The sequence below is a fragment of the Microtus oregoni genome, unplaced genomic scaffold, assembly GCF_018167655.1.
Source record: "Microtus oregoni isolate MIOR12 unplaced genomic scaffold, Mior012 000024F_ref0000369, whole genome shotgun sequence".
Classification (NCBI taxonomy): Eukaryota; Metazoa; Chordata; class Mammalia; order Rodentia; family Cricetidae; genus Microtus; species Microtus oregoni.
Window position 1 is genome coordinate 1,921,847 of NW_024543083.1, and position 10,904 is coordinate 1,932,750.

The 10,904-nt window shown below is 47.2% G+C and overlaps 1 protein-coding gene across 1 annotated transcript; it reads right to left on the minus strand.

Annotated features, from left to right (window-relative positions):
- Nucleotides 1-2,172: 2,172 nt before the first annotated feature.
- On the minus strand, nucleotides 2,173-10,132 carry Mboat4 (membrane bound O-acyltransferase domain containing 4). Its single transcript, XM_041674046.1, has 3 exons — nucleotides 9,948-10,132; nucleotides 6,200-6,424; nucleotides 2,173-3,165 (listed from the first exon to the last, which is right to left on the minus strand). The coding sequence occupies exons 1-3, from the start codon at nucleotides 10,064-10,066 to the stop codon at nucleotides 2,199-2,201; spliced, it is 1,311 nt and encodes a 436-aa protein (XP_041529980.1). The 5' UTR covers nucleotides 10,067-10,132; the 3' UTR covers nucleotides 2,173-2,198.
- Nucleotides 10,133-10,904: the final 772 nt, after the last annotated feature.

Below are 10,904 nucleotides of genomic sequence, written 5' to 3' on the forward strand. Positions count from 1 at the left end.
GTGTTTGGTGGGATCCTAATTTGGTTTCTGTTGCTGTTTTTATTTTTGTTTTCCTCCCCAGAAACAACTTGGGGAGGAAAGGGCTTATTTCACCTTCCTTCATGAAGTCTGTCACTGAAGGAGGCTGAGGTTAGAACTCAAGGCAGAGACCATGGAGGCGTGCTGCAGACAGGCTTAGCTTCCGTGACTTCTTCAGCCTGCTTTCTTTTACAGCTCAGGAGCATAGACGAGACCACACTCCATCCAGCCTAATGGAGACAGCTCCTCAGCTGAGGGTCCCTCTTCCCAGATGGCTCTGCTTTGAACCTAGATGACGCAATAATCGACACAGGTTGGTTTTCCACTTTTTCTCCTCTGGGAATGATAAGAGCCTTTCTATTTTTCTATCCAAATTTCCAAGTTTAGTCCAGCATGGATTAAACACATTAGTGATTGGCTTCAGGTTACCAGTAATGCATTGCTGTCTCATTAGGGAAAGAAAAGCACCTCCCCTTGGAGACAATTAACCGACAGCGAGTCCAGATTTGGGTAATCTGCTTCCTGCTCTATGTTTTCTGTCCTCTGTGAGGCTGTGTCTGCGCCTGCCCTGTGTATCTGTCTGTTTTGTTTGTGTCTGTCCCTGACAAAGGGCTTTGCCCATGGGGAATAAATGGGATAATCTGCAGAAACACTTAACAGGGATTAAGTCTCTGGCTCCCAGCTGATCCAGATAGCAAGTGTTATTATCAACCAATAAATGGATGCTATCAATGTTTATGGTAGATCTTAAGAGATTTCTCTCAACTTTGAGATTTCAGAAGCTCAAGCCAGGCCCCTTGTCACTCTCTCTTCCTGCCGCCTGAAGATCCAGAGTAGAACTCTCGGCTCCTTCTCCAGCACCATGTCTGCCTGCATACCACCATGCTTCCCACCATAACTGTAATGGACTAAACCTCCGAACCTGGTGTACGCCAGCCCCCTGGTAAATGTTTCCTTTTTAAAAGTTGCCACGGTCCTGGTGTCTCAGCACAGCGATAGCAACCCTAACAAAGACAGCTGCTTACAGCACCTGACACACCCACATTACCTGGGTCAAGGACACAGAAGAGCATATAATTTAAGATTATAGCTACTCATTATCTTAGGTTGTAAAAGTTGGCTACTCGGGAAGTCCAGGGCAAATAAAGTTGGTTGTTACATTGTCCTCTTAAAGGCAGGTTAAACCAACAGTCTAAGTATACAGTAAGAGAGCCCACATAAGTCTGCAGTGACCTCAAGGTGTATTATTAACTCAGCTGTGAGGTCCAGCAAACGTCCCAGTCTCTTGGGATGTAAGAGACATTTTCAGAATTTGGATGGCCACATAGACTAAATTTTTCAAACTTGTGGCTAGCAATGAGTTCGTGGGACAGAGTAATAGGACATGGTTGAGTTTTGTCACTTTTGCTTTGTGGGGCAAAAGTCTGTTTAAGGCAGGGTCTCACTGTGTGGACCCCAATAGGGTCATGTCCCCCAAAGAGTTGAAGGTAGTTTTCAGGTGACACCTCAGTATTTTCTTAAAAGGGTTGTTAGGAAAAGCTAATGCTGGACCCGGCAGCTTTCTGGTTTGCTGTTTGAGTTGTGAGCTGCCGTCCCTACTTACTTTTATGGAAAAGTAAGTCCATATGCTTCTCTGCTTCACACCCCAGTAGCAACAGAATAGCCTGTTAAATGTAGTGTCTTAGTCGCTGTTCTATTGATGTGAAGAGACTCCATGACCATGACGACTCTTATAAAGGAAACTATTTAATTAGGGCTGGCTTACAGTTCAGATGCTCAGTCCATTATCATCATGGCAGGAAGCATGGCAGCATGCAGGCAGACATGGTGCTGGAGGAGGAGCTGAGAGGCCTCCATCCTGATCTACAGGCAAGCAGAAGAAAGCCTGAGCCTGGCCTGGGCTTTTGAAACCTCAAAGCCCACCCCTGGTGGCATACTTCCTCCAACAAGACCACACCTCCTAGTCCTTTCAAATAGTGCCACGCCCTAAGCATTTCCGTTTGAACCTATGTGAGCCCTTATTCAAACCATCACAGCCAGAGAGTACAGGTCTGTGGCCAGCCATCACGTTTATCCATCCAATACTTAAAAACTTTTATCTTGAAAAAAATTGAAGTACATTAATCATCAAGACATCCTCTGTTTCGTGGCTGAATGAAATAGAAGGCAGAGGAAAGATTTCAGTTACGTTTCTGTTTTCTCTTCACTAACAGCAAAAGCAAAATACAGTACACCCCGGGGAAGATACTGTTGTAAGAACAACACAGCCGGCTGAGAGAGGCAAAGCTCCGGCCCTCCACGGCCAGCATTATGTAGGCGATGATGAGCTGGGTATGGACCCAAGTGAGGGCTCTATAGAGCAGCCGCAGGGACCAGGAGCTGATCCATACACTGGCAAAAGTGTGAATCAGATAATCGGCTTCCACCATCACAGACCAGCATAGGAAACCGAACACTTGTCCCGGGTGGAGCCCGTGCCACCAGGCAGAGAAGGCAAAAGTCTGCAGCACCGGCCAGCGCTGGCTGTTCTGGAAGATGAGCCGTCTGAGCCACCGAGCCGTGCTCCGGTTCCACTGCCTCGCGAACAAGGAGATTCTGTGGGTAGTTTCCAGAGTCCATATGTCCCCGTCGGGGATGTATCCCTCCTCCTCCCCAGACCTCTGGCCAGCCTCAGACCCAAAGCCCGCCGCATGGAGGAGAGAGTCGTCCAGGATCCAGTGCGAGTAGTAGGTGAGTTTGAAGAGCCCAGCTGTGGACCACATGACATAGACGCACTCCAGCTGCTGGCAGTCGTCCAGCCCGGCCCCTGCGCTCACCACCCTCCTCAGCGCCACCTTGAGCCACTGCAGCCCGATGATCTGCAGACCCCTCCAGGTCAGAGCCCGCAAAGAGAGACCGGGCTGCAAAGGGCTTGATCTTTCCACGCAAGCCTGAAACCTCTGAAAGGAACACAGGGGGCCTCCCAGGAGGGCAGGGAAAAAGAGCAAGTAGCTGAAGTAGGGCAAAGCCTTGCTTAGGCACTCAGACAAAGAGCTTCTGTTCCCCGTGCCGCCCGAGGCTGCCTCCACCTTCCCCTCACGAATATCCAGTGAGAGCGACGTGACTCTCTGCGTCAAGAGCATGAGGGAAGAAAGAGCGACGTAGAATCTGAAAGAGACTTAAATTAATACATGTTGGAAGCCACACCGGACTTATTCTCTCGCTCCTGGCCCGACCTGCCTACAGATCTCATAGCAAATCATACTCCACAAAGACTCTTAGAATCTATCAGAACCACACACACATTAGTCCAGGGCAAAAGCACTACTCATGGTTAGAAATGGGGGAAAAAATGATGAGGAATACTATGAAAAATATTGACGATAATTTTTTGACATAGGGTTTCACTTGTAGCTCTGACTGAACTGGAGCTCCCAGGGCTACTCCTGACTGTCTCTGAATGCTGGGAATTAAAGTATTGTGCCACCATATCTGACTGGCTATCATTCATATATATATATATATATATATATATATATATATATATATATAATGTATTTAAATTTTTATTTTTATGTGTATGGATGTGTTGCCTGCATGTAAGTCTGTGTAATACTTATGTGCCCAAGGAGGCCAGAAGGGAGCATCAGAGCCCCTGGAACTGGAGTTATGGATGTCTGTAAGCTGTCATGTGGGTGCTGCCAATTGGATCTGGGTCTGTTTGCAAGAGCGGCCGCTGAGGTTAACAAGTATTAACCACTGAGTCTTCTCTCCACCTCCTGGGAAGAAGAAGAAGGAGAAGGAGAAGAAGAAGAAGAAAACTGGTTCTCAAAAGTTGCCTTCTAGCCGGGCGGTGGTGGCGCACGCCTTTAATCCCAGCACTCGGGAGGCAGAGGCAGGCGGATCTCTGTGAGTTCGAGACCAGCCTGGTCTACAAGAGCTAGTTCCAGGACAGGTTCCAAAACCACAGAGAAACCCTGTCTCGAAAAACCAAAAAAAAAAAAAAAAAAAAAAAAAAGTTGCCTTCTGATTCTGGCAGTGGTGGCGCACACCTTTGATCCCAGCACTCAGGAGGCAGAGGCAGGCTCTGTGGGTTCGAGGCCAGCTTGGTCTACAGAGTTTCAGGACAGTCAAGGCTACCCTGTCTTGAAAACAACCACAACAACAAAGTTGCCTTCCAATCTCCATAGGAGTGCTGTGTCATATACAATAAATACATTATATTTTTATTATTTTTTTTTGGTTTTTTTTTTTTCGAGACAGGGTTTCTTTGTGGTTTTGGAGCCTGTCCTGGAACTAGCTCTTGTAGACCACGCTGGTCTTGAACTCACAGAGATCCGCCTGCCTCTGCCTCCCAAGTGCTGGGATTAAAGGCGTGCGCCACCACCGCCCGGCAATAAATACATTATAATTAATTAATTAAAGTGTTCCTTTTTTAAAAAGAATGGCTTGTAAATATTAGAGTCAGAGCTAGTGTGGTGATACACACCTGTATTACTACACTCAGGAGGCTGAGGCAGGGGGATAGTGAGCTGGAGGTTTGGCTACACTATAGAGTAAGTTATAGAACATCCCATATATAATAAAATAAAATCAATAAAAAGAAATTTGAGACTAGAGATATGGAAGACATTTGATACAAAATAAACAAGAATTAGTAGTGAAAAGATTACAGGAAGTTGAAGTTTTTAAATAAAAGTCAGGCCCTGGCTGTGATATTCTGGTGACTGGAATGTGCACTGGAAAATGCATCAGGGTGAGTGTGTATATGTGTATGTCTGTGTCTGTGTGAATCTAAGTGTGTGTCTGTATGTGTGTGATGTCTCTGTGTGAGATGTATTCTGTCTGTGTGTATTTGTGTACATGTCTGTGTGTCTCTGTGTGTGAGAGAGATGTATCTGTGTGTGTCTGTATGTGTGTTGTATGCATGTGTGGCGGCCAAGGGAGAATATGGGATGGGTGTCTGCTCTACCACTGTCTACCCTTTTCCCTTGGTATACAGAGTCTCTCACTGAACCTGGAGTGGTTGTCATCAGGACCCGTGGTCCTCCTGTCACCTCTCCTCCCCCTGCAGACACACAGAGCTGGGGCGGCAAGTGCACACACAGTCATGCCTAGCTTTGTCCATGCATTCTTGAGGCTTGAACTCAGATTCTGAGATCTGCACAGCAAGCATTCTTGCCCACTGCGCCATCTCCTTAGCCTGCAAGTCTGAAGTCTTGGCCAATACTGCCTTACTTTTTTGTTTGTTGTTTTTGAGACAAGGCCTTATCCCAGTCTGGTCCTCGATTTGCTATATGAGCATCACCTTGAGCTCTGGATCCTCCTGCCTCCACTTCCTTGTGCTGGGGTTTCAGGCAGGTGTCACCAAGTCTAATTTGTCATAATAATTCCCAAAGATTCTAGATGCAGTGGGAGTGGCAAATCCAGTGAGCTAATAGCTTAGAAGCAGACAGGGGCCCTGCCTTGTGCTGTCATAGCCTGTATTTCCTGAGTGGCACAGAGCTATGCCACCAGACAGCCATGGGGCACCAGGAACACTAGGTGGCAGGAACACAGACAAAGATTCTCATCCCCCTAACCTTGTCAACTCCCCTGGTTCATGACATGCCTCTAGTCTGTAATTAGCTCTGGGTTTTGTTCTTTACTGGTCCCTAGATGGGGTCGATATCCTTCTTGGGGGTGGGAGGAGGGATGAAAGAGCTGAGCCGGAGTAAAGAAAACACACGGCGGAGGCAGCCAGGCCCTCTGTGGTTTGGCTGGGCCCAAACTGCCAACGCTGAGTCGAGCAAACTGTCATCACCGCCAGGCACAATGACAATCACAGCAAGTGCCAGATAACTGAGTCTCTAGACAGCAGCACGGAATGGCTCTGTGCAGTGACGGAGCTGCTTTTGCATTGATTTTTTTTTTCTAGACAGGGTTTCTCTGTGGTTTTGGTGCCTGTCCTGGAACTAGCTCTTGTAGACCAGGCTGGTCTCGAACTCACAGAGATCCACCTGCCTCTGCCTCCCAAGTGCTGGGATTAAAGGAGTGCGCCACCACCGCCCGGCTGCATTGATTATCTCTAACGCTACTGCCAACTCTGTTATTCTTTGTCTAGGAAAAGAGACTGAGTCTTGGGAGAAGCTACATAGCCCAAGAGCATGCTCCCCAGATATTAGATTCAGCTCAGTACAACCAAACCAACAGGCACATTTACCCCACAGGCGGAGACTCTTGTAGGTAGTACTCGGTGTAGTGAAGACCCAGGTGGCACAGGGTCTGCCAGCCCATCTGAGAGCCGAAGGTCAGCCTGTGGACTTCCCGTGGGCTGAGTGAGCAGACCAGAGCCACGGCGCAGAGGGCAGGGATGAAGACGAGCAAAGCATAGGGACCCATGGCCGCCAAGGCCAGGACACCTCCTCCAGCCAGGAGGAAGAGGTACCTGAAAGAGAAGAGACCACAGAGGTGACGCTTAAGATAGTGCAGCAATGAATTCCACTGTCATCGTCCCCAGGAATCTCATACAACATGTAAAGAGGCTGTGTGTCGCCTCAGTGAGACATCCGTTCTGAAGGGAATAAAGCCCACGTCCCCTGTAAACTCCCGCCGCAGGAGACAAGTTCTGCTTCCTCCCTTGGTGACCCTGGTGGCTCTGGCATGTGCGTCATACAAGTGACTGTAACCACTAAGAGCCTGTGGAATTTGAATGAGAATGCCGCCCCCACCCCCCTCGGTTCATATGTTTGAATGCTTTGTCCACAGTTATTGGAACTTTGGGGGAAGGTTAAGAGGTGTGGCTTTGTTGGAGTAGGTATGGACTTACTGGAGGAGGTGTGTTTTGAGGTTTCAAAAGCCCATGGCAGGCCCAGTCTCTATTTCTCTCTGTCTCCTCTCTCTCTCTCTCAACCCCGCCTCCCAGCCTCTGTGTGTATGTCTCTCTCTCTCAGCTTCTCTCTTTGTCTCTCTCTGCCTGTGGATCAGAATGTAAGCTCTCAGCCTCATGCCTGTCTGCCTGCCACCATGCTTCCTGACGGGCTGATAATGGACTATATAACCCTCTGAAACCGTTCAAGCCCCCAGTTCGATGCTTTCTTTTTATAAGACTTGTCTTGGTCATGGTGTCTCTCCCCAGCAACAGAACAATGACTACGACAGTCCCAGACAGCTCGCCGATGGGACCGCTCACGATCTAACTGAGAAGCACTGTTAACAAAAGTGGGGGGTGTGGAGGAACTAGCAAGTCCCCCTACCCCCAAAGAAAGAAAAGAAAGAAGCCATCTGGCATGGCTTTGTCCTTTTAGTCAGTTTCCCCCAGTTTTCTTTCTTACATCGCTGCCTTCCTAGTGTAAAGATTCACTGCCACTGAAGTAGTCACGTTGTCAATGTGTCTTCCATGACGGCGAACAGTCTTCAGATAGCCAGGGAAGAAAAGTATAGTGTCTTCTTCAGCACTGAAGGTGCCCACCTCGAAGCAACAGTATCTGTCCCAGTTCTTGCTCAGAAACCTCAAGGGGGAAGGTGTGCAAAGTCTGGGAGAGTCCATTTCATATGGACTTGGTTCTTCTTTCTGCATTAGATGGAAGGCTTTTATTTCTATTTTGACAAATGAATAAAGCTGGAGGCAGGCATCAGAATACCCGCAAAGTGGGTTAGGCCAGGCGCAGCGAGGTGGGTGATCAAAGCTTGTCTTTCTCTCGTACTCGGAACCCAGAAACACACATCCCAGGGTGTGGGTACAGTGCCTGACATGCGTCGACCACAGACACTTTCCTGGGACACCAGCAGATGCCTCAGTGTGAGCAACTCGATGACATAAAAGTTCCAGACCATTCGTAGGCCTTCCTTTTTCAGCCTCCGCCTCGTCACCCCGATTAACACTATGACCTAAGCCCTCCCTTGCTCTGTGTGGCGGTTTGAATGAGAATGACTCCCGCGTGCACATAGAAACATCAAATACCTGCACGTGTCTACAGTGTGGGATGTATAACTTAATTGATTTTATTTCTACCTTCTGCTAGTAATGAACAGTACTGAGGAGGCTGAGACCACACAATCAGGAGTTCAAGGCCAGCCTGAGGTATATATACAGTGAGACCCTACCTCAGAAACAAACAAGTAAACAAAGGTGAGGGTTAGGGCTGTGACTCTGGTAGCCAGCCCTTGATAGCATGTCCAAGGCTCTGGGCTCCAATTCCCAGCACGGATGTGAACTTGGCTGCAAGGTACAAGAGACAGGCTTTGTGTGTGTGTGTGTTTTATAGGTAAGGACAGGTGTCTCAGGAAGCTTATTCCCATATACAAGAATTTATTGAGAAAATTAAGACTCAACAGTCTTGGGGCTGGAGAAATGGCTCAGTAGTTAGGCGTGGTTATGTTCTTGTAGAGGACCTGCTCCAAACAGGGTGGACCACAAACATCTGAAACTTCAGTTCCAGGAATCTGATAACCCTCTTGTAACTTTTATCAGCTCTTGCACACCCGCACGCATACACACACACAGAAAATAAATATTTCCAAAAAAACCCTCAACAGGACAAGAGTTAAGGACAATCTCCGCCCTAGAGTTAATCCTTACTTTTAAGCTCGCCTTGCTTTAATGCTTTGTGAATCTTTGTATATAGAAAGTTTCTTTAGAACTATCCTCCTGAAGCCTGGTGGTGGTGGTGCATGCTTCTAATCCCAGAACTCAAGAGACAAAGGCAGGCAGATCTCTGAGTCTGATGCCACCCTGGTCTATAGAGTGAGTTCCAGGACAGCCAGGACTGCAAAGAGAAGCCCTGTCTCACAAAACAAAAAAGAAAACAAACAAACAAACAAAAAATCTGTTCCCCTATCGTCATCCCCTAGAAACAAGGGTAAAGGCCATCTACAAGTTGTGGACACAGGATAACACACCCTAATTTAGTCAAACTCAATAATTACAAATAATAAGTGCAGCTAGATTTTACTTAAGATGATCCCCTAGGTCTAAAAAGTGGTGCTTAGCGGTAGAGAACATTTTCAGCATGTGTAGTCTTGGGTTCCACCCTGAAAACCACACACATGCACACACATGGGGACACACACAGCTGCACTAAATAAAAACCTTAGCTTCCTAAATAAGAAAAATTAGGAGGCCTACTGCTTTGGGCAGCAGACTGTGGGCTTTTCAGAAGGATCTTCCACTAAGTCCTCTTCAAAACAGAATGTGCTTCTAATGCGTTGAGCTTCATAAGGAGAATGTCTAATTGGCTCTTCCGTGACAATTTTAGATCACACTGAGCTGAACTTTACCAAGATTTGTTTTGACTTATTTCTCAAAAACAAAGAAACAAAAAGTCAACCAAAGGCAAATTTTAACACGCCTACTTTTTTATAGATGTATACACAAGCTATATTTTCCATACAGTTAAATTTCATGGCACGCATAATCCTACAAAACTAAGACTGCTGGAAACTAACCAGGATCTGTGGTCAGCACAGAAGCAGACATTTGAGACTTCCCCTATCACTCATCTCAATGTCTCTCCATTTCCCATTTCACACAAACCTATCCACTTTTGAGTCAATGCAAACATGAAGTTAATCTCTGAATCGGTTTTGTGCTAATCCAGAGATTCTCAACCTGTGGATCACAACTCCCTTCGGAGGTCAGATATCCTGCATATCAGATATTTACACTATGATTCATCACAATAGCAAATTTAGTTATGAAGTAGCAACCAAATAATTTTATGGGTGGGGGTCACCGCAACACGAGGGATTTTATTAAAGGGTCGCAGCGTTAGGGAGAGCCACTGCTAATCTATAGGCAATCGTTATCAAGCAGCCAACGATTGGTAGCAAGGCTACTAAGCACAACACACGTGCATAGAGAACAAATTGAGAGTAGTGAATGGGTGGCCTTCTCGTTTAGAGAACACTCTGTCTTTCTACCGTATTATTGTACTTCTAGATGGAAAGGCAGCATTAGCCATTCCGCCTACCTGGCCCGGGGGGGAAAGGAATCCACGGTGCGGAGATGATTAAACAGAAGTGCAAAAGGGAAAGCAGCCCCTTGATGAAACGACACGGGATGGAGGAAGAAGATCCAGAGCCGATCCATTGTGAACCTGGAGCACGCGGTCCTTCCTAGAGTCCTGCCCTGGTGCCCTCCTGCAAGAGAAGTCACAGCCGGGCCCTCTCTGGCCTCTATACGGGGTGCAGAAAGGCCTGAAGGAGCACAATGAAATGGAAGCTCTGGAGATAAGCAGTGGAAAGGCTGGCTTCCTGATAACGGGACCAGAGCTATGGAAACCAAATCACACTGCGGTGTTCCCGCTCCTTGCTGTGTTTACTGAAAAGTCACTCTCAGAGGTTGTACCTCGCGGGCAACGCGGCACATTATTTGCCTTTCCAGCCACCACGCCGTCATATATTTTCTTCACTAAGTTAATGGAAACAAAATCTATTGCTGTGGACAAGAGGGTCCGGACTAAGTACAAAAGGAAGGCAGAGCCGCAAGACAGAAAACAAGATTCCTCTTCTCAACTGCCTCTCGCACAGTGCCTTGTCTTCCATAAGAGCACCCTCCCACCCCGTCATGTACCTGTATCCTGATTAATTTATTTTCGCTTTACCTAAGTGAGAGCTCTACAAGGGTCAGGGCCCTGTTTCATTTATTGCAATATCTCCAGCACACAGAATAGGAATACAAACCTATTTTGTATTTAGTAATCATTTACAGAAGTTAAGATTTGAAGGACGAAAAACTGTGGGGAGGAAACACTTAAGAGAGTATTTTATTTGAGGGTAATACTGAGGAGATGTCCTCAAAGCGAGACAAGAGTGGGAAGCCGTCTCTTAGCTAGTGGAGACCTGTCTGCTGAGCCCGGGACATTGCAGGGCTGTCCGTACACAGTAGGGCTCAACACATTTGGGAGGGAGTTATCCACCACACATCA